The 24,788-nt window shown below is 36.1% G+C and overlaps 1 protein-coding gene across 1 annotated transcript in view; it reads right to left on the bottom strand.

Annotated features, from left to right (window-relative positions):
- Window positions 1-8,008: 8,008 nt before the first annotated feature.
- DNTT (DNA nucleotidylexotransferase) overlaps window positions 8,009-24,788 on the bottom strand; it is an 81,180-nt gene continuing 64,400 nt past the window's right edge. Inside the window, exon 11 of the mRNA XM_056494395.1 lies at window positions 8,009-9,245. Coding sequence (XP_056350370.1) covers window positions 9,159-9,245 — 87 coding nt within the window. The 3' untranslated portion in view covers window positions 8,009-9,158. The remainder of the gene's footprint in view (window positions 9,246-24,788) is intronic.

The following is a 24,788-nucleotide window of genomic DNA, read 5'->3' as shown; positions in this document are numbered from 1 at the left end:
TGCTAGTCTGGTTATTAATATTTAAAGCTTAGGTCCATTCTGTTAACTGATCTTTCTTTCTGCTAAGATAGACTGCTCTTTTATTATCTTGATATTGATACCTTGGGCTCTGCTTTTACTTCTTGCAGCAAGATAGCTGTGAACCTGTCCATATTTTGAAATCTACTTTTTTTTTGACAAATTTGAGCTCATAAAAAAAGTATTGTTGCCTGTGTCTTCTCTGGAACATTTTAAACTATTCAAAGAACAGCAAAGAATAAAAAGCTAAGGAGCTGTTCTAAAGCAATGCAGTGACCAACAATGAATGTTCTTGCAGAGAAGAATTACAGAAGCCCAAAGCTTCTTGATTTCCCTTTACTTTGGATCATTCCACAGTGGAGAAACATCAGTGCTGTGGTAACCACAGGAGGACTTATATTCCCTTGCAAAGAAACACTGCATTTTAAGATACTTAAACAAACAGAACCTGGAAGCTATCACTAGCACAAATGTTATTTTGACTTGTTTAACAACAGATTATGATAATTTCTTTCTCACAATGTGGAGAAAAAGAAAAGATTTAAACTGAAGTAGAAATCCTGACATTTTTAACAAGTTTCCTGACTTTTTAGGTATATGGCCAAACATGCACTTCTGCATACTTAACACTTCACTAAATATGTGAAAACCTCTTTGAGCCTTCCATGAGCTGACAAGGAATGAAAGGAGAAATTTCTGCAGTACAGTACATTACATATGGATGCATTTCCCAGTGCCATTCCCAGACTTTTACCTCTGCCTCTGAGCTGTCACACTTGGTTGTAGGGGGAAAAAAAAATTGCATTGTCTAATTGCTTAAAATGTATTGAACAAACAAATGTGAAAACAGAATAATCTAAATCAGGAAAAAAAAAAATTTGATTTTACAAGGGCTTGATTTTACAAGTTTGGATTAGATCTTGTAAGGGCTCTCATGCCTCTTAGAACTCAAAAATTAGTGCCTATTTTCCATTTTTATATCAGTGCAGCACATTAAAAATTAAAAATAGCATCAACACAAGATTATGACTATATTTTTAAAGGTGCAAAAGTCTTCTTTCTCATTCATACATGTGAATATACATTTTTCATGCACATGATTTCCATCCCACAAGCCAGAAAATACAGCCAATTCCAGCAATGTCACAATTTGCAGTGTCATCACCATCATGAAAATTCAAGTGCAGAAACCTCTACTGTAGAGAAGTTTATTCATCTATGCTCATGCTGCTTTAAAGCATCTCATAACTGCTGAGGATGATTGCAGCATCCTGTCAGTGACTGGCTTCAGCAAAAGCCATCTGGATGGGACATGGCACAATCATTTCCTCCACCATCTCAAAACATACTTGCAGCTGAGCTTTTCCTCTTTTTGAGATAAGAAAGTAGTTGAATGCTTCTAACATAATAGATTGTCAAAGTCCAATTTATTTATTCCATACAGTATCTGAACATATTGCATACCACATAAGCTCCACAGTTTACATTTACCAACAGATGTTTTTCTTTCTGGAGCAGATGGTATATTGAGTGTGCTGTGATATAATTCACATTTGCATTATCAGTCATGAATGCTAATGCATTCCATAAACTGAGGTTTGTGTTTTGATAAGATATTTTTAATAACCATAGCATCTCTGTATAAATCAATTCGTTTGATAATACAATCAACAAAACCAAATTTATTTTTCAGTTGCACAAAAATATAAGATTTTTCTCATTCAAAGGTAAGATTTAGGAAAAAAAACCCTAAGAACAAAAAGAAAGGGGCCAGAAAGATAATAAATTTTTATGATCCTTCTCTTATTCTGGTTTTGGTTGCTAAATATTAAACTTCAGTTAAATAATTCTTACTTTTGCAAAAATTCCAAATTATCTAAGCTGAAAGCTAATGTTGAGTAATACATTCTTATCAACAAAACTGGATAAACTTACTTTATGAAGTCCTCACAGGCATTAATAAAGTGAAATAACTGTGAGTTGAATAACATGTTGGCAGATAATGTCAGTAACTTCATTGCTCTTGGGCATGATGATGGTCCTGCTAAATTAAAAAAAAAAAAAAAAATCCATATTATTTTGGATTTTATTCTCAATTTACATGATTTTTCCCATTATTTTCTAGAATGTCACTAACAAGTATCTGGAATGCCCTGCCATGTAACTTCCTAAAAGGAAGGAACAGATAATATGAGTAGGTCCCAACAGTTTCTCTTTTTACAGTATCCAAGGTATATTTTCACATAAATTAATTCTTTATTTGTTTACTTTCTCACCATGATTGCAGGTTTATCTTGATTCAAACAAATCCTATTTTCAGATTGCTATTTTCTTCCATGAGTTCCATCCCACACAGACATTGCAGGCACAAAGCAGTCCTTTCACTGGCACAAACAAGCCCAGCCTCCCCAAAGGGCAAGAGTTCTCATCAGTTTAAATTCAGCCCAGTGGGGCTGAAATGGGTCTTGAGATTCAGAAGCCCAAAGCCTGGTTTGTGCTGGGTGAGAGCAAAAACCTCACCAGTGTAAATCAGACATTGTGTTGCTGTTGGGTGTCAACATTTTTTCTCACACAGTTTGCTTGGTTTTGCACAGAAATGCCTAAAATGTTTAATTGAAGATTTAGGGGCCAAGAAAGTGTTGTCCAAATTAGGAAAAAAAAACCCAGAACAAAGAAAAGGCATAGCAGTGAAAAGACCTCTGCTTGGATGAGGCACTGTAATTGGTAATAATGTTTTCTTAGTTAGCCATGTATGAGGATCAAAAGCTAAAATGTGACCTGTCTGTTTTACCACCAGAAATCCACACCACAGCAAGAAAATGAATCACACACATAAAAAGCTAAGAATTTTAGGCTTAAAATTCTGTTGCCTTAGAGAACCCTGTGGCATACTATGATTGATATATCAGCATAATTTGAGATTGTTGTCTCTGTCTGCTTTTAGATGAATTATTTGCAGTAAAATTCAACTAGCACTCAACATCATATGCCTGTTTCTGTGATCTTTTTGAAGAGCTAAAAAGGGAAAATGAACAGTTGTCCTGCTGCAATAAGAGTAACTGTCAATCTTTGCTTCTTTTAAAAGGAATTGCTGAGATTACAGATTCTGCAAGCTGGATACTTTTCAAGATACTATTCCCCTTTCCCAACAGCAAGGAATCATTATCCACAGTAATAGATTTTCACAACTAGACCATTGAGATAGATGTTTTCATACTACAAGTCATTGGTTTTTCTTGAACTCTATTCATTTAAAGTAATACACTTCAGCTCTCAGGTGAGCCTCCATTATTGTTTCACAAATATTATGACCTTATCTGAAAACTTGTAACTCATAAGAGTTCATAATTATTCTTTTTTGTTATTATTTCTCATTTGTCTGTGGTTAATTTGTTCTACCTTGTGCATAAAAGTTTTGATTTCAGAGATTTTTAGGTACCCACCTTATTTGGCATGAGAAGTATTTGCTTCTAGGGGGATTTAATACAACTCACTGATGTTCTTGTTTTGACTTCTTAGGGACTGGAATAATTGCAATATTAAGTTTGTCACTGTTGGCTCTGATAATCTTCATATCTGTTCATCCCTCCCTTACATTAGAAGAGTGTTTATTCTCTGCTCAACCCTTCTTTTTAAAAGCTTGTGATTCTTGATTTGCTGTTAATTTCGTATGATCATTAAACTTCAGTTCAAATGTTTCTTGGAGGCTTTTTTTTGTCTTTTGAAAGCTCTAATGTATAGTGATTTGTCATCTAGTGTAGACTGTCTTAGCAACCATCTGTCACTGAATTTCAAAGTGGAGTGGCCCACCCATCTACAGTTTCCTTCTCACTTGGGTGTTTTTGAAAATCTTTCCCTGTATACACACGTGTACCAGTGGGGCTTGCAGCACATTTTAAACATATATAGCTCATTAGGTCCCTTTATTTGTCCTTCAGATCTGTGTCCTTGTCCCTAAAGAAATCAAATCTAACTGGGGTTAAGGAGTGAGATTAACAGGAGAAAAACACTCATTTTCCTTCTGTGATTCTGATATCATGTCTGAAAGGACACTGATATTTATGGTATTTGGCTTCTTTTTCAGTGTTGGTATTATGAAGGATTCAAATTAAATCATCAATCATTTGTCAAGAGCCCTGCAACAGCTACAGCCCTGCAAGCAGCCTGTCAGGGTTTCCAAAACAACCACTTCCCACTCTTGTAACGCCAACACAAAATATACTTTCTAGCAGCCTTTAACACATTTAAAAGCACACTGTAAAAGGACAAAAGGCAGAGAATTGTGTCTCTGATATGTTAGTTTAGTTTAAAACACAGAAAGCCAATTCATCTATCATAATACAGTTTAAAGCAGAACCAAAGGATTTCAGGATCACCAGAAGCAGCAGATCCCAGCTATCCTCCAAACACATTTTGATCTTTTGCACGTCAGAGGAGTGCAAAGGTAAAATTTCCCCACCATTATATGTTGAAGTGTGGGATTTATAGAGTAGATTTATGGAAACCACAGACCAAGTGGTCTTTCAATCCATCCTTAGGCTACTAAAAATGGAACCCTTTCAGACCTGTATCATCAGCAACAGTTTCCAACTGCAGAAACACTCCTACCTTGTCACACAATTGCATAACCTCCTCAAGCTCCATTTTTGATCTGCCCAGCTGTGAAGAAAATTCCAAACCATCTCCCTTTTAGTGGCTAGAAAAATACAAAGATCATTATTTTCTTTTCAAAGTTCTGGGATAAGATTTTTTTATTATTAGCTTTTTTCCCCTAAGTGTTGCAGCCACAAGTTTCTGGAATATAATCTGCACATCCCCAGCAAAGGAAACATTATTTTTTTAGAAATAGAGACCTTTCTTGCTATTTACTATTATATATTAACGCATAGCTTCCTTAAGAGGAAAAGACACTGAAGCTGACAGAAGACTTAGAATAATTTGGACATAATATGTGTATATATAGCAACAAACACATGAAGTTATGCTACTCCTGCTAGAAAGGCTTAATTTATTTAATAAAAATGCATCTGAGTTGGTTTCATATAAATATTGTTCCCTTGAAACTCATAATGGTGGGAAATGGTCAGGAGAGCTTTGCCATTTCCAAAAATCCCTTTGAGTGAGCATGTTGATTTTGACAGGAATGAAACACAAAAGCAAATATACCATTTAGTATTTAGTATTATTTTTTGCTGCATAGTCATGAAGGAACTGGAATCAAATGTCTGCAGCCATAAAAAAAAAAGGTGGCTTGGTTTTCAATAGGTGTGTTTATGTACTAAAACACAAAACTGGGAGACTTTGTACTTACCCAGCACGTGTTCTCTCCCCATGGTCAGTCACCACATGCAGATAGGATTGATTCTCAGGTTTCCCTGAGGCACCTGGACTTCTGGGATGTGCAGTCCAGCATCACCCCCCAACATGTGGAGTTTCTGTCTCTCCAGTAGTATTTGACAACAGTATTTGTTTATTTGGAAAAATAGTGTTAGATTTTGGGGGTTGCCTATAGTACACATTTATTGTAGGAGGCATTAAACAGCTTTCTAAGTTAAGTATTCTGAAGGGGTTTGAACAACAATGGAGGGGGAAAGCCTTCTCCAGTTATTGTTTGACATTGTGCAAGGTGACATGTCTGGTTGGCTTTAGCAGAGGCCCTTAGCTGAGGGTGGCACAACACAAATTTTCACAGTATTTCACATATTAGCTGGTGCTATCAAGGATGTCCTACAGTACTCCTAAGGAGCCTCTTCAGCTAAAACAAGTTACATTTGATGCATCCTGATTAAAGTGAAAGACACTTTGTGCATCTGCACAGCAGGGCTAAAACACTGCTTGGTCTTCCTCTTAAGGAAGGTTTCCAGAGCTCTCTGTCATAATTTGCTTGTGTGACTTCAATTAACCTCTTAGACCCAGGACCTGATTAATTTAACTGCAGCTGCCAAAGAGAACTATATAATAGGAAGTAATAGCTGTTCAGAAAGTGAAAGAATATATTTCATACCAAGGAATAAGATGGTCTTACCTGAGAAAGCCAAACAATTCTGCCCAAAAACTGTACAAAAGACATTTCATTTGGAGATAACAACATTTGCAAATCACTGTGTTTGGGGTTTTTAACATTCTGGAGTTATTTATGCAAAGTAGCAGCAATTCTCAGGTGTCCATACCAGTTATTTTGTAGAAAGTCCATGTGGCTTCAGTTGTATGAGTATTTAGGTTGCCCAGATTTGCAAGTGTAGATAGAAATAGCTTTTACTTCAGTACATTAGTCTTTTAGACATTAACTGCATTATTACACACCAAACTAAATACATCTCATTGCCTTTGCCTTAAGAGATTATTTGATAAATCATATATTACTTCAAACCATGAAAAAAAAATTAACAGTGGCTTTCCTTTTACTTTTCTCTATTTTCCCCCAGAGACAGAATTACTTATTAATTCTTAGAGAGTTAGTCTGTAGCTGCTTATTAAACCAGGGATCCTTCTTTACTCACTACTTGCCAAATTGCCTTGGTGTAGAAGCAGGGGAGGAGGGACAGACATTTTTAAAAACAGCCTCCAGGGACTTTAAAACTGAATTAGTTTGACATTATTTGTTTCTGATGAACAAAATACCAATAATTTATCACTTTATTTTCCTCTAGGTGAATTTAAAAAACAGTCTATTAATCATTCTAGCAATTTAGGAGATATTAAGTGCACTGATCTGAAATTCTCTCTTCTCTTCCTCCTATTACAAACGTTGGTGTGTTCTTGTTTCATGTGCTTGCCCTTTCCAGCCCTGAGGCCTCCCCTGTCCTTGATGGGTTCAGATTTGCTACCATGGACTCCAACAGCTCCATCACACTGGAGGGACTTCCCACTAGGACATGGATCCAGATATGCTCTGCTGATAAAGGCTTTATTTCCTTTGACCTCTTCCATCCCAGCTCTCCTATGACTCTTATCTTTTCTAGTTACAGTCTCAGCTGACTGTTTTGGCAGGTGCTATCAGGGATGATCCTGCACAGTGACTGGGGCAGCAGCTTCTCCAGCGAGGATGTGCACAAGAGAAATCATCTTCTTCATGGTCAAACCATCCTGGTCATCCAAGCTGTCCTTCTCCTTACCACAGCCCCTCATTTAGCAGGTCCATATTAACTATAATAGTTGATTCCATGAGCAATCTGTAAGATGTATTCTAAATAAAGTTCAGAAAAACTGAGGGAAATAACAGAATAGAATGGTATGCTGATTTCTTCTATTCTTGGAGGAGCTGACAGAACTTGTGTTGGTATCTTTTCCCTCCCAGGTGGCATAATTATAAGTGATGCATAGGCACCCAAGATGTGAGTTATTTATTTATGTGGAATTCAGAATGCTTGATACTTTGTCTGAGTCCTGAAGTCTGCAGAAACAGCACAACTAGAATGTATAATTTCTGATAAATGTTGGCCAAGTAGAAAGAATATTCAGACAAGGCACCATAACTTTTGTTTTCTTCCATTAGGACTGAAAAATGTCACTACTACTCAAGTGCCAGCATCCTGATGCAAAACAGAGAAGATACTTCATACAATAGCACAATAAAGCAGGAAGCAGTGTCAGTGCTTTATAGTTAGAGCAGTTTAGGAAGTAGCATTGTATTTTCAGCTCAGTCAGCAAAACTGCACTTAAATAGGGTGGTTGTATTGATACAGGCAAGAAGCAAATTTCTGCCATTAACACATTTTTCTACCATCCTGACTGAGGTTTTGGACTAGTTTACAACACAGTCCTCTAAAAGTCTATTCCCCTGTGGAAAGTAATAAGTAACAAATAAAGCATATTTTTTATAGTAACAAAGACTGTTTGAATATGGAAGCCTTTACTGTTAGTAATAACTGTTGTGCACAGCCCTGTCATTGCCATTGTTTCCTCATCATGTCAAGAGGTGTAGTCAGCATCAACAGAAGAAAAAAATTCCAGATTTTTAAGGAAGAAAATTATTTGACCAATCCTGGTACTCTTAATTACCTTTATTTTCAGATGATGAATGATCAGTAAATAGCTTCATTTCCTAAAGCACTAAATGCCTCTGTTTATTAGAAGATAAATGTATTACAAGTCATTCATTGTCAATATGGTCACAAGAGCTACCAGGACATTTTCTGAAACCAAAATATCTCAGAGGGCTTTTATCAGAGAGCCTCTCACATCCTAGATGAATTTCTGACTGAAGAGAAGGAATACAACTCTAAAGAAGCCAATAGCCCAACAGCTCAAGTAAAATCCCATTCCAATGCATTCACACTTACTAATAAATAAATTTCCAACTAATAAATAAATTTCCATCTATCTAAATTGAGCAGAGATAATTAAAATCTTTTGTCTTGGAGCAGTTACCAGCCTGACAGTTAAAACTATTGTTTTCATGCAGGTTATGATTCAAATTCCTGATTGAGGACCATTACTTCACATAACCTGAGTCCTCTTTATTCCAAATCAGTACAGATAGTATTTTTCTACACAATTGAAGTTTGCTACTGAGTTATTCCTTTCAAAATCCCTTCCAATGAAGTGTTTTTAAATTCTCACTGAATTATCAACTTGTTTATAGTTTTTGTAGAATGGTGCCCTACCTGGGAAAATATTACAACTGAAGCCTCAAGTTGCTGAGACTGCAAAGTAGTTACTGCCTAGGTCATTAAGCCTTACATACAGAGCAGTTTTATACACACATTCAGCAAAACACGTAAGAAATTCAGTTAAAGACCAGCACACATTTCAGTAATGTTTTGACTCAGCTCAAATGTTTTGAATTATTTATGTATTGTTGTAGCTGACTATTTTAAAAAACAAGCACTGTTCATACTAATGTTAAATTCCTATCATAAGCAAAAATCTCACCAGTTCCATGTTTTCCCCCCAAAACAAGCTCTGTCTTATCACAACCACACAGAAACTTCAAAACCAGAAAAGACTGGAAAAGATTGTGAAAAACTTATACTCTTATCTTCTAGGAACATTAGCATGTACAAATGGCTTCTAATACTTATTTAATTTTTTGTTGTCATAGAAACATTTATTATATATGTATATATAACTAAATCAGACTGCAAGGTGGGCAGAAACACCATTGCAGTCAACAGATGAATTTACACTGGCAAATATTTTTAAGCATTTCTTTCCCATGGTTCGACATAATCCAAGCCAAGATGTGCAAAGATTTCTTCTTCACTTCCAGCTTTGAGAAAGATCCTCTGTGAAAAAAATTAAAAAGAAAGTCAATAAGGGTGTTAGAAAGAAATTTCAATTGATGTTTTTTGCTGTTGAAAAGGAGTTAATTTTTGACAGTTCTACTCATTGTATCCTCTATAGAATACACTGTCTTCATCAGTGTGCCTACCCTGAAATGCAAAAGCAAGTTTAAAAAGAATTTTAATGCTGCTTGGTGTTTTCACTTTTAATGAAGAGCTTACATCTTTGTTTTGATTTACTTTTTCAAGACCCTCAAATCCAACTTGCATTTCCCTTCCACGAGGGTCAAGAGTAGAACTTCCTTCATAAAATCATAAATGTTTTTAAATTAATATACTAATGTTCTATATAAGTGCATTCAAACTGATTTAATGGTGACAATAATTGTGCATAGCCAAGGGTTAAAAGCATCAGTTGAAAGCCAAGCTTTCTTTTTATTTACATACGCTCCTTCTGAATGTTTTACAGTAAAATGCAGTTTTGTTTTTTCATGCTTGCACTTCTGATAATACAGGAGATTATTTTTACACAGAAACACTCATGAGCCTACCTCCTGTACAATGGCTGATATAATAAAGTGCATAGTCTTATGAATTCCCTTCATCACTGAAGTGCAATAATAATTTTTAAAGCTGATAAATTAAGTGAATATTAAAACAGTGAAAACCTCACCATTTAGCAAGAAAGAATAGTTATATTTCAGCAATTCCTGAATAATTTGAAGTCCAAATCAGTGTTCAACTCTGAATAATCAAACAACAGTGTTGTGAAAACTTCAGGTCTGTTACCAGAGATTCACAACCGAGAGCTGAGGGATTAAAGTTGTCTCTGCAACAGCAAAGGTTGCTTATAAAGCATAGAAAAATAACATCCCTTTTTTTCTAGGAAGTTCAAATGTGAGATTCTGGAATAAAAGGAACTTACAAATAACACTGAACAGCAGAAATACTGAACTTTTTCTCGCAGACAGGAGAAGAAAAAAAAGGGTAGAAAATATAAATTGAACAGAATAAAAGAAAGAAAGAAGACATCAACAACTGCCCATTGAATAACAATATTGGGGTACATTTTGTTCCTCAAGTGTCTCCTGGGATGGTAGGATTTTAGGGATTTTTTTGCCATTTCTTTTTTTTTTCTTTTAGTATTACTAAGAAAAAGAGGGCAATCCATACACCTACATTACTGCAGGAAAAAAAAATAATAAAAGTAAAACAAGAAAAAAAAAATCTTACACTTGTAGACAGATGTTACAGACACTCTTTAATAGAAGCTCTTCATATCTCTGGGACCCCAAATTGTATTCCATTTCTTTTGTTCTGTCACTTTATGTTTTCCTGCAAGCTAAATTCATTTCATTTGCTTGACAGGGAAAATTTCTAATACAAAGTATTTGATGCTGAATACCATTCTCAGTAGCTACAAGCAGTGTTTCTAAATGAATCTCTGGCTGATATCTGCCAACTGCTTTAGCAATGTAAGTGTTATTGATGTTAATCATAACCTATGATTTTTCTTCTATGCCAATCTATGCAGAGCTTATACAGTGGTGCAAATTTGATTACTGCATTCACTACCATTCTTTCTTGCTTTTTTCTTTTTGCTCAAGAGAAGTAATGAACTGCTTGACTAGTCGTGATTTTATTTCATCTTCTTACTAATATTCTGCAGATCCAAAATATGCCCCATCAACATCAATCAAATTTACAAAAAAAACAGTGCTCTGGAGCTTCTTCACTCTTCTCTTATACCATTTAATCAATTCTGTCATTTCAATAGATGTAAATACTACATTTGTGGTTGTAAACATGACCATTAGCTACACCTAATGCAGAGCAATTGCCATCCAAATGTTTTCTTATTTTTCATTTTGGCATTAATGATCAATAATACTTTTGATGAAAGAGAGAGTGAAGGCACAAAACTAGCACAGCTTTATGATATCCTAACTATCATGGCCAAAGTTCATGTATGTTATACTTCTCCTGCCACTTGGTTCCATATCACATTTTAATAGGATGAATCCAGCAAAACAAAACCATTACTTAATAAAGTAGAATTATAGTTCTAGTTATCTACAGCATTAGCCAACAGCACAGCCTTCTTGAAAGGCACACATTTAATTGTTTTCCAAGCAGACTGATATCCTACTGTTTATTATAACTGTGTTGCCCAATACAAAAATAAATAATCTATTACACTTGACTAATATTATGGATAAGTCTTAGCCAGTCACTATAGCATTTCATTACTATTTAACCCACCTCAAGATGAACTTAGAAAATTAGTTTGAAGTACAAAAATAGAAGTCAGTACCACATATTATAATTGATGAAATAGGATTTGATGGTTCTGAATCAGCAGAATGTGCTGCAGAGTGGAGTTCTCCAGGTTTGTATGTACGTGTGAAATTCACTGTTCTGAAGATGAGACATGTGGTGGAAATTTGATTAATTTCTTTCTTTAAATCCTTCTAATCCTTGGTATTAGCAGAAGAACAAGAATTAAGTATCAAGTTTCCTAATTGATTACTGGCATAACTCTGCTTTATAAACTATTTGAACATTTGTTCTTGAATAAGTCACAGCCAAACTGTGCCCTTAAAGACAAAGAAATTTCTTCCCATATTCCCTTTTTCCTACTCTTTTCAGAGCCCTTTACAGCTGTAACTCAGAAAGAATGCAGTCTTACTCTAGCAGATTTCATTATCCTTTTGAAAATTATAACATTGTGGATGAGACACATCTCTTCCTTTTGCAAAAGACCCTGAAGGACCATAAACACTAAGATCTGTCTGGACTCCTGATGTACTATTACATGAAATAAATTGGGGAGGGAAGAAAGGGCACGGAGATTATTGCCAACAGTATCTTGTTAACAGTTTACAAAATGCTCTTTGATACAACTTTGCTTCTGGACAAGCACCCAGAATGTCATTAACATACACATTTATTCTAACCTTTCCTTTGTCTCCAGGATTATGTTGAATGCTTTAAAATGGCAAAAATCTTACACGAGATGTTTAGGGATTTTAAATTGAATTTTTGTCTTCTATCACTGTTTTTCTTATTGTCTAACATGTGACACATTCACATCAGTTTAATTACCTTAATATTTCCTTTTCTTTTAAAAATTATTAAGGTGGAGATATAATGACAATGTGATACCTAACTTTGTAGTTCTACCAGTATATTGAATGATAAATACCCAACAGTCTGAGCTCCCATCACTTTGTGTCTCAAATTATCACCGTGGCCGTAAGCAAGACAATGATAAATGAGTAACAGAAAAGAAGAGGACAGACTGTCATTTGCAAACTTGGAACTTAATTGTTCATTGTGCTTGGACAGAGTCCATTCTAAAAACAAGATTTATGGGTAAAGTCAGTTGTAGATGAATGATGATAGCAACAGGACTTGCTTAATCAGCCATGGTCAAATATACCACAATGCACCTTAAATTTCTTACACATGTATTTGTCACTTTAGAGACATCTTCACAAGTCATCACTTAGTCAAGCCAATTGAAGAGTTTTAATTAAAGATAATTGTGGCAAAAGAAAAGATGATGCTGCTTAGACTCCTTGCAACAGCTTCTTTAGATATGAAAGGCCATGGCATTCAGTGAAGCAGTGCACCATAACATCAGACCCACAATTGACAGAACATATCTCAATGGTTTAGCAGTCTAAATGTACAAAGCTATTAAATTGGTCACACTCCCTTTTTCTCTGATCCCTTTTGTTCAAACAGCATTTCTATCCTTGTAAAAATAATTTTAGAAGGGGCTTACAGAAAGAGTTGTGAAGGCAGAAACATAAGTAATCCATCACATCTTCCACATGATTGCCAGAGGGAATGTTCTGTGTGTTTACCTGACCTGAGTGTTACCCCACCTGTCCTCTGCCCCTGGGCCAGTTCTCCAGTTCAGGTGTTGATACACCACCAGGGCACACAGGTCACACCAGCTCTGCTGAAACTTTAGGAAGACGTTGTGTTTACTAAATCAGCCTTTTATAATGTATACCTGACATGGGTATACATTTCAGTATTTTGTTACTTTTGGATTATTTTGACCTAAACTCCTTCATACCAAGCCAAAAAGATTCAGCCTCTCTGAGCACTGCATCAAGGAAGTCTGTACAGCCACATATCCACAAAACAATGCACTGCAGTAATTTTGTTTCAACATTTCTTACAACTCTTAGATTGACTGCAATTACCTTCTGTACTCAGTGGTCCTATTTTATCGAGTTCAGTGAAAGGTTCTGACAATAAATGGGTAGAATACTAAATTAATTCTCATCTGTGAAAATGTTGAAAGAGCCATATACTGAAATAAAACCAACAAGTGCAAACAACCAACTGTTTTATGGGAGAATTTCTGTGAATACTATAGCAACCACTGTTAAAATATTTTTAAACAAGTAGCTGTAGTACATACAATTTTTTCTTGATATATGAATATTAAATGTAATATGTGACAATAGCCCCAAGCAACTATTTCTAATCCACAAAATACTGATGAGAAAAGAAATATAAAGACATATGGAATCTTGAAGTAGTCACATTTTAATTTATTGTATGATCAGAATTGCAATAAAATTTTGGGACTTATTCTTTAAAAACAGAAATGAGGCCTGTCTGAAACGTAAGAAAAGAAAGAAAGAAATAAAAAACAAAGAGACCAGAAAGCAAAAAATATCTTGTTCCATCAAATGCTCAAATTTTGGAAAGCTGGAAATGTGCAGGCACCCATCTGGTGCTTTATACCTTTATAATTGCATTTGTTTGCTACTTTGGAGAGTTCAAGGTGCCTGTGACTGACAGTACACAAATCCAGTGAGAAGAAAAGGAATATCTCAGTGCAAAATTAAAGATGTCCTAAAGGCTTTTCCATTTGACTACAGTGAGCTGCATAGATTTTTGGTGAACCTTAGCTAACAAGCCTTAGGAAGTCATAAAAGTTCAATGCTGTTTTCCACTGGGAAGCCTGAGCTCCTCACGAGCCTGAATACCTCCATTAGGTCACAATAAGAAGTAAACTTGGAAACACAGAGGTCATAAAAAAGTCATCCCCTAGAAAGGGAAGCATAATTTTCATACAAAAACTTGAGTTCCAAAGCCAACCATTGAAAGTGTTAAATGCTGATGTCTAAATATCCTTGGATGTGGCATCTACAAGGACCACTGTCAAAGCAACTGAGTCAGGAAAGCCCAGGAGAAGAGAAGACAGGCAGAACATATGTTTGTTTTAGCTTCACACCTACATCTTCTCCCAGAAAGGTCAATCAGAAGAGAGGTAATCAGATTATACAGACTGATTGATGAAAAATTATCCAAATTCACTCCATGGCACAACTAATTGGACATTCTATTTATTGACAATTAAGTTATTGCGAGTTCCAGAATAAACACTTTGAGCTGTGTATATCCTTGATCCCCATCGAATTCAATTAGGCTTATCCTGGAATCATAAATACGTAGATGCTACTAACATTTTCTAAAAATAAGCAAAAAAAAAAAAAAAAAAAAAAAAAAAAAAAAAAAAAAAAAAAAAAAGCCAAAAAATGCAGGCGAGAAGGACAGAATGGAGGATGTCAGTAACAGGGTAGAAAAAGGCTAAAACTAAACCTGGATGGATGAATTATGGAATGATTGACTTGGCATGACCTCCTCACGGGCCTCCTATGCTAACAGTTCTTACCATACCAAACATTCTGATGAGCTCCTGCAGTTCAGCACTTCCATATGGAGAATGAGTCCAACACTTCTAACAAAACAGGGAGGTAAAACTGAAGAAAGTAGTGAAGAGAAAATTTCAGTGGAATTTGAGTTCAGACATTTCTGAATTGATTTTTTTGGGGTAGATGCAAACACAGACTAAAATATCTAATATAATGACTCAGAACATTTTACTCAAGCCAAGATTTATAAAACCACATGAATTCACTCCAACCACCATCCAGTAAGAAAACAAACAAGGATAGCTAGAATAGAGCAACAGTCTAGATAAACATATTATTTAGGGTCTTAGTTAAGACTTGCAGCAGGTTGAATAAAAAACTTAAACTCTTTTTGTTTCATCTGAATGGATAAGTGGATTAGTGGGTTTCTGAGAGGAAGGTGCAGGCAGTGCCTGGAAAGTGACTCAGCAAAGGAGAGGCTGCAAGGAAGGAAGCAAAAGGATGTTGACTAACTGGTGCAGATAGGAGATCTAAAAGGTATAAGTCACAAGGTCTTAGGAAACCTATAAGAAAATGCATAACTCTTTATAGCAATAGCTAGGAACTGTTTTAAAGGAAAATAAGCATTTTTGCTGACATAATCATGTGTTTTAGTCTATATTTGAGTTTTCTAACCTAAAGACAAATATCATTACTTGCTTTGTATTAATTTAATTGATTATTATATGACTTACAATAATACAATTAATGTGAATGAAAGCTATTCTCTCCCAAGAATATTTCTTTAAAATCTTCCCTAAATACCTATCTCCATGCTATTTTCTGCTCTTACCATGTGGAACTTGAGTCACTGAGCATCACCTTAAGCAGGAGAGTGGGCTATATTTTATATGCTTTATGTCAGAAAGGAGCACATACGGTAAAAGAAAAATTTTTGCTAAAACTACTAAGAGGAATGCAGAGCCACCATCAACACTTAAAAATTATTGACATTACCATCAGAATTTAGTGATATCAATGTTAAGCCACAGGGACTATGATTCCATTTCTTTTTAGCAGAGAAAGGTGCATGTCCTTGATCTACCCATAACCAGGTGCAGCCCATGCACCAGGATTTCCCTCTGTCATTCAGGTCTGTCATGCTGTGCCAGGCAGCCTTACCCTCAGCATCACAACCAGCTCCACTCCTCCATCCCCTGCCATGACCAAGGGGAAAGCAGGCTCTGCAAGCACAGAGCAGGAATCCAGCAATTTTCTCTTCCTTCTCTGTGCTACTGTTAACTTTACCAGAATGAATGTTGTACATCTTTGGTGGAAAACATAAATCTGCTCTGAGCTTCAGCATAGCAAATAGCTTTGCAATTTTACACCACTTACAGACCCAGAATTTTGTAAAGCAACTGTAGAGAAAGCTTTTTGGGAGATCCATAAATTCCTGCAGTGCACTGACTGAAAGGAGGCTGAGTGCCTTCAATCGACAATCAAAGTATGGGAATACAATATAACACTGATCTGTAAAACAGTGGCTACTTCTCTGAAATCTCCAGCTGATCATCAGGTAGACAAAGTGCTAACGAGGTCACTGTGTTCAGTAAACTTCAGAGCAAACAAAATGATTTTATGGAGAGGGTGGGGAGGAAACAGGATGAAAAAAAGGCTAAGTAAATAATTTCCATATAAAAATGAATGCAATCCTGTCATGTAAGAGCTTCCAAATAATTGTACTCAATGCTTGTGTCTCATAGTATGAAAGCTGCCAGAAAGTACCATGGAAAAATGAAACTTCTTCATGGTACTGATACTCATCCTGCTATCCAGCCTGAGAGGGATAGCAGCTCATTCCACCAGGACTCTGTCAGACACCATTCTCAACATGAAACATTGCTTGATGAAGAAAACATCACAGAATCAAGCCCCAAGGAACTGTGTAGTAATTAGCCACCAGAATTTAGCTTCATTATGGTCAGCACACATTGTTCATACTTTGTGGGTAGTTATAACATCTGACAATCTGACTTCTAGTCCTTTCCCAAACAACATGTTTTTGCAGGTGTTTTTCCTTCTACCCTTTTCCCAATCTTTTTCATTTGGTTTTTTGAAGAGTTTTGGTTTTAAGACTGGCTATTGGTGATTTTTGCTTTGCTTGTAATTAGACATTTTGCTAAATATTTAAGCAATGTTTATGAATGAGACTATCAGCAGCACAAACAAATTTATAATTATAGAACACAAATGCTGAAGTTCTAATTGTGCTAGAAATGTGAAGTATGTCAACAAATTCAATAATAATATCCCACATTTGCAGACACTGTGCATTTTTCATTTGACAGTCTCATAACAGTTTTCAGTAGCAATAACCTGAAGTTTCTCTGACAATATATTATCTCCATATGTAATTTTAATGTTTAACTAGTATTTTCTCCAGTAATATTCACATCAGTATGCCTGCCTTAAAATAAAAACTAATCTGTTCCTAAGCCAGCTACAAACAAGATGATAAATAAATCAGAGACAAAAAAATTACTTTTGAAATGACAGCATAACAAACCACGATTGAAAAAGCAGTATTGCAAGCATTACCCATTGACTTGATACCCTCAGGCAAAGTCACATGTAATGGTACTGATGCAAAATAATGCAGTGGAATTTATTCTAATAATTCTGGGCATGAATAATTTTTTACTTTAATAGAAGCCATAATCATAAATTCTCATTTCACTTTACCACTGGACATGTCCTGTGCTTTTAATCAGAAATACCAGACTGGAATGTTTCTCTTAAATTCGTCTCTAGCTCTCGTTACAGGTTTATTGATATTCAATTCTGAACAGTAACAAGTGAATTAATCAAGTAAAATAGAATAATCAGGCTAATATTAGAATATTCTAGGCACTTACTCAACTATATCATAACACAGTGTAACAGAATATCTTCATGCTTTCTATGTGCAATCTATTTACTCCAAGTAGTTTTGATGAAGCAGAAAGAAAAAGACTAGTGCTGAAGTACTGACAGTTTGAAAAAAAAAAAAAATTAAAAAACATTATCTGTTAAATTAGCAGAACTTACTAAAATTTGGTTTGTAAACAAGACCATGTTGTACATAAAATGGAACTACTGTCTGTTTAAAATGACACATCTGTGGTTACTTGTTGCAAAACACTACAATGTTATGCATCCAATCTCCCATTACAATTTTCAAAATTAAAAACATTCCACAGTGCATTGCCATCCCGACTAAAATGTTTTCAGTTTGGGGCACACAAAGTGAAAGGAAACTTGGAACTTCCTATCTGATAACACAGGCAAAAATTTTAACATGTTAAGTAGCACACTGTTGCAAACAAAACAGATCAAAACTTATTGTCCCTGCAGTTCTCTGACAATCTTTGTACTACCACAAAGTCCTCAAAAATATTCACAGGGATTATTTCCTTTTTCAGTTTAGCTATAGTCATGTTTCACTTTAGGTCTGTGCTATTTACAGCAGCTCTGTCAAATACTGTTGGGATTTTTGTATTTTACCTTATAAAGCTTTGTAAGAGTGAATGAAATTAGAAATGTGCAGAATCCTGGATTTCATGAAACCCAGTTGTGAGTAATTCATAGGGGATTATTATAAACAGAAGAACCTTATTGGGATTGCAAAATCAAAGACCTGCAATTTAAGAAATCCCAGAATGTGGTTGATTGAATTTTGACCTTAATTCAATTTTCCTATGTTTATGCATAGAGATTTTATTTCTTCAAAGAAATGCTGCTTACTTCAAATCCTATAAGATACTTAGGCTTTGTTCACTAGGCAGGAAATGTACTGTGCTACAGGGCTAACAAATATTTGCTGACAGCACTGACACAATCTTGAGCTGCAGACCAATGTGGGATCAATCAGTCTGAGGAAACTGAGTTTTTATAATCTGTGTCTGTTCTAGCTCCCTGTCTTTGCTACTCCCCTATGCTAAGTTGTTGATGTCTGCTCTCAGATTTTTAATGTAACTCAGCTCCTCTCACACCACATCTGGAGTTAAGTGAGATGTGCATAGTTTACTCAGTTATTTGGGCAACAGAACATTTACCTACTTCCTGTTGCCAGCTTAGAGAATTAGCCTGATGAATTTAATTTATTTTTCAGTCCATCAAACTTCCACTTACATCTCTTCCCCGTCATTTAATTTTTGTGCCCCTTTCCAGTTGTCTCTTCAACAAACCTAGATTCCTTCCCACAGTGGAGCTGCTGATTAAATTTATCCATTCCATTCCCCATTGCTTTTTCCAAATTTGTACATCCACCATCCCTTTCTGATTCCCACATCCTATGCCATTTTCCTCTCTGACCCTCAGCTGCTTCCTTTTCCAGCTTCCTCTCTACCTAACTTCTTCTCAAATTAATTATTTTTTTCTTTTGACAGGAAATATGAGACTCAGTAACCTACCCCACATTTGATAACTTACCCCAGCATACTGATTGAATAATTGGATTAAAACAATTGAAAATTATTGGTTCTGTACTGCCCTAGAAATTAAAATGACTAAAAAAGAATAGTCAAAATATTCAGGACCTGCACTTATGCATTTTGAGAGATGTCTTTTCATTAGCAATACAGGTTTCACTGAATTGCTCAAAAAACACACTGAGCATAGAAAATGACAATTAGGTACTTTTATCTTTGTGTTAGATGTGCAGCTTAGTATTGCAAAGAGATTAGGTTCAGCTAAATATACATATTAATTACATGAAAACTTTGTAAAAATGACCAATCATATGCTGTATGAAAAACATTTAAAATGCTAAGAGAATGCTGAGAAGAAGCACCCTTTGTAAGAAAATGTATAATTATTTTTTAAATTACCAAGAGATAAGAAAATTAGATTATTTTAATTCTTCATTTTTAAAAATAGACCAGGTGCAAAAAGAAAAAATCACCCAAATCACATATGTAATTTCCACTTTCCTGTGTGAGAATTGAAACACAAATGAAAGTACCTGCATCTGTTTACAATGACTCAGAGTTTAATTGTAGTAATTTTCGCATCACAGAATTGATTAGGTTGGAAAAGACCTCTGAGACCATCAAGTCCAACCTATGACCCAACACCACCTTGTCAACCACATCATGGCATGAGTGCCACATCCAGTCTTTCCTCAGAACACCTCCAGGGATGGTGATTCCATCACGTCCCTGTGCAGCTCATTCCAATGCCCAATTACCCTTTCCATGAAGAAATTCTTCCTGATGTCCAATCTGAACCTCCTCTGATGTAGCTTTAGACTGTGTCCTCTTGTCCTGTCACTTTGCCTGGGAAAAGAGGCCAAGCCTCACATGGCCACAACTTCCTTTCAGGTAGTTGTAGAGAGCACAGTGGAAATCAATATTATAAATTTTGGATCTTTATGTTTACTGTAGCTTTAATCCAGTCATTGTTGCAGATGTCTAAAGCAAACTTTGCAGCTGCAGCATGTTTAATTCATCAAGATGTTCTCAAGGCTGATTATATCACTATTACAACTTTATAATTTTAGAGCAGCATCTGCCAAATAATATAACTTCCAGTTTTTACAGAACTATAAAAAAATTCTCTTTAACTGTGCAAGTAAACTTCTGCAAGCATCTTTTTCAATGAAAGATAGTGAGGAGTAGATTTTCTTAGATGATACCAAACAATGGGCTCAGAGACTGTAACTGTTGAATATGCAATCAAACATTGTGAATTGCACACAATTTTATGTAATGAAATGAGGTCATAAAATCATGGACAGCTCTTTCTGGTGATACAGGTTTTTGAGAAGGAATGTGTTGGGCAGTGGAAGGAAAGAATACCTGCTTGAAAAACAAAGCTGGCTTTTTATGAGGAGACACATTTACAAAGTTCTGGCAGCGCAGGTGACGCCCAGCCAGCTGCAGCCAGTCTGGCTTCCCCAGAGCACTTTCTGTTCCCTGAGCCAAGCCACCACAGGAACATATGAACATTGCTTTTTGCAGCAGCATGGTCACTGGCAGGTGAGCCATGTGTCAAAATAAAGGCCACAAGGCAGATGCAGACTCAGCCAGAGAAAAATCTGAACATTATGAGGGAGGCTAGAAGCTCAAGGATGTTGCCAGGCTTGGCTGGATGCATTGCCTGCTGCAAACACAGAGGTTGGCTGGGAAGCAGCTACTTGGGCAAAAAATGAGCAGTAGCAGAACTCAGACACTCTGAAACCAGCTCACCAGAGCATTACTGTCATAAAATAGTCATTTACTGGGTCTGTAATCATACCTTCATTTGGCTTTACAGATACATGCTAAGGCAGGCAGGACAAGCCCTGCCTGAAGAGTCAGTCAAGTATTTTGTAGACAAAAATTCACTCTGCAAGTGGCAGAGTGGTAAAAGGCTGTGCAATCCTGATGGTGACAATTGAGTGCATGTGAGCTTCACAGTGTGAAAGAAAACCCAGGATAAATTTCCCCTTTCATGCTTATTATGGTTTCCCAAGAAAAAGTAAACTTTCTCTTAAAAAAACTGGGATCACAGAATCTTACTATATTCAGTGCAACTGCACAGCACATAATGGCTTGCAAAGCTGGGTCCCGTTATGGAGTTTTCAGAGCATCTCTGGAGTTTGTTTTCAGAACAGTTATATAAACCACCTCTCTTGTTATTCAACAACTAAATAACATTTCATGCCATTCAAATTCACACAAGGTTTTTTAAATGCAAAATTGTCATCAATCATCAATCAGTCATCTGTATAGTGTCATATTTTTTTCAATATTTCTCTAATGGAAAACATTAAGGGACCTATTTCCCATCTTAAATTTACATAGGACATAAAATTAATAACTACTTTCTGCCTCAATGACTCTTCAAAATAACACTGAGCTCATGATCCTTCTCTTACAAAAAAAATCAACCTACAACGTCAGTGCAAGAACATTCATATGCTAATAATTCAATTAATCTATTTTACCCTAAGAACTCAATTTATTCTTCAACCAAAAAAAAAAAGCATTTTTAAAATGCTAATTATTTACAGCACTTCATTTTGCTTCCATGAACTGCATAAAGTAATAATTGGACTTGAAAGGGGTTTTCTGGAATATTGTGAAAATATATGGGTTTATACAAGCTAAAAATCAGAATTTACAAGAAAAATTCAATTCTCTGATCTCACACCTGGCTTGAGAATTTCCATAAGTGGTGTATAAAATGCAGAAGACAGACACTTTCTACATGGCCACAATCCAGCCATAAAACTGTTCCACATGCCATCCTTAGAAATCTGACAAGAAACAGGAAAAGAGAAAAGTACCTGCAGCAGCTTAAGGCATGCAGGCCACCCCATCCCACTGCTCATTCAGATCAATTCTCCCATGCTCCCTTCCATTCCCAAAAGATAGCAATTTGAGGAAATACATCACTCAGAATTTCTAGCATGGAACTGTTGAAGTTAGTTCCTGTTTTATGTAGAGCTGGCTCTGAGTAGCTGCAGAACAGCAAACAGCATCAAGAAAAATAAATATACTCTGAATGAAAGGAAAGAGCAATAGGGAGCCCCACTGCAGCTGAAACTGTGAGACATAGAGTGAGGAAGTTTTAAATCTCACTCTTTACTGTAACTCCAAGAAATAGTTCACAAATAGTTACCAAAATGTACAAACAAAAAGATGTTTCTTTTCCTATGGATTCTTAAGTATCTGGAAATGGTGCTAATTTTTAATTAATTAAGATAAGGAAGTTTAGTTAGCAAGCAATAGTGAAAAATGTTGATAAATCCTGCATTTTAAAAAGTCATATTCATGCACAATGTAAGTGGTAGGGCTGGGTTTTGCAGAGAACAGTAGATTTTTCAGAAGCATCATCTGTAGTTAAGTTTGGAATGTCCTCACAGCAAGCTATACTGAGAAAGATGATATATGGATTTGGCTGGCTGAGAACCACTAAAATGTAGCTTCCCAGGATTCCCAGAGAACAGAGAGTTCTAGGGAACAGTATTTCTACCTAACACATATATAGCCACACAAAAATAATATCACATTGACTTTTGAACAGATCTAATCAGCAAAACACTAATGAATTTCACTTTGTTGGAATTTTCCTACTCACTCATCCTAGGTATTCCATAAAAATGATGTAATTATCAAAATATTGCCCTGAAAAGAAGCCACAATCCAATAAAATCTAGTTTACCAGGCACTTAAAAAAAATCTAAGCCTATTTGAGCTCCTGCCAGCTTGTACATCCTCTCAATAACCTGCCTGACAGGCTACTGGGACCCTGAGCTCAAATAAGTAATTTCAAGTATTTCAGAGCCAGAGTCTCCAGGGCTCATTGGCTCCATGGGACTGGAGCTGCCAGCCAAGTGTTTGCAGCCCCAAGAGCTGTCTGAGCTCTGGAGGTTTGGAACAGGCTCATCCATGGATTTTTTCCAAAGCAGAGATTCAGAAAGAAATGCCTTTAGCAGAAAGTGCTAACATCTTGACTTTCTGTCTGACTAAGTGACCAAGCAAATTTTGAATAATCAAAATTCTCCATTAGACCTTTGTTCACTCTTCTAGTTATAAAGACAAAACACGGGGCGATAAAAATTCTTCATTAAACTGAAATAGCTTATTCTTCAGTGGCTAACTACTTACTATTACTGCAGGTTTCCATCATGAGAACTAGGTTTTACTGCTGGATTTACTACAAGGAAGGCTAAATGATCTTAAAACTGCAGAGAAAATTTGGCTACAGAATGACACAAGTTGCAAGCTAAAAGTGAAATCTCTGGACCATCCTCCTTCCTTAGCCTCTATTACTACAACAACAACTCAAGCTCACACAACCATGACTTCCTGCTAGATGTCACAATTCCTTCTTGTGCTGCCTTCTCACAAGCCAAATTATTATTAGAAGAGGGATCAGAAAACATCCAGAGCACAGAGAACACGACAGCCTGAAAGTTGTTTGGCTGTGCTCTGATGTCACACGTCTGACCTGGTACGTGACCTTTGGCTGCCTGCAAGCTTGTCATTCTACCAGCCATTGCAAAATCCCAGTGACAGAGAGTCCAGCTTCATTCAGATACTCTCCACAGGGCCATTCTGCATGAAAACATACTCCAGCTAACAGCACCAGAGCTGGTAAAGCCACCAATAACCTCTGCAGTTCCTCAATCTTATTCCAGATTGCTGATGTGGAAAAAGGGCATTAATACAAGTACAGCTCCTTAAAGAATAGAAATCCTGTAGTTTGCCAGCTATTTTAAAAATTACCTTCAAGATAATAAAACATAAGGAGAAAGTAAATCACACATTTCTTGCCTTTTCCTAGAAACATTTGATAATTACTAATCTAAAAGACAGGTGTTTAAAAATAAAACAGGCTTTTGAGCTATATCTTTTTTAGTTAGATCCACTAGATCTCTCTGTATTTCACCCAGGTAAAAAGCTGTCAGGATGTTGCCAAAACTTGTCAACAATGCCCTAGTATGCACACCCCTAGTCCAGAGACAATGCACATTGTACCCAAACATTTTTTGTTGTGGGTTAAGTGATAATTGCCTCCTAATCCAACACTGAGGGGTGTCAAAACAACTGCTGATGTCCTGGTTTACAAACTAAGGACCTTAATTTTTCTAAGGAAGAGCCTGATGCTCAGCTGACCTGATTTACGCTTCACACAGAAAAATGAATTTTTTTTTTTTTAAACCATTTCTACTTTTCTTAGTAAGCATATTCATTCATGAATAAGGGAAGTTTTAAAATGGGAATCTTATTTGCCTGTTCATAAAAACATCATGCCATTTGTAGCAGCAATAATACCATAAGACATGGGGAATGTACAACTTCTCTTTCTTCCTCGTGGCTGATCAATGAACTCCATCCTGTAAGAGTGGGGA

Source organism: Oenanthe melanoleuca, chromosome 6, assembly GCF_029582105.1.
Source record: "Oenanthe melanoleuca isolate GR-GAL-2019-014 chromosome 6, OMel1.0, whole genome shotgun sequence".
NCBI classification, from domain to species: Eukaryota; Metazoa; Chordata; class Aves; order Passeriformes; family Muscicapidae; genus Oenanthe; species Oenanthe melanoleuca.
This window is presented reverse-complemented; position numbering and strand designations above follow the sequence as displayed.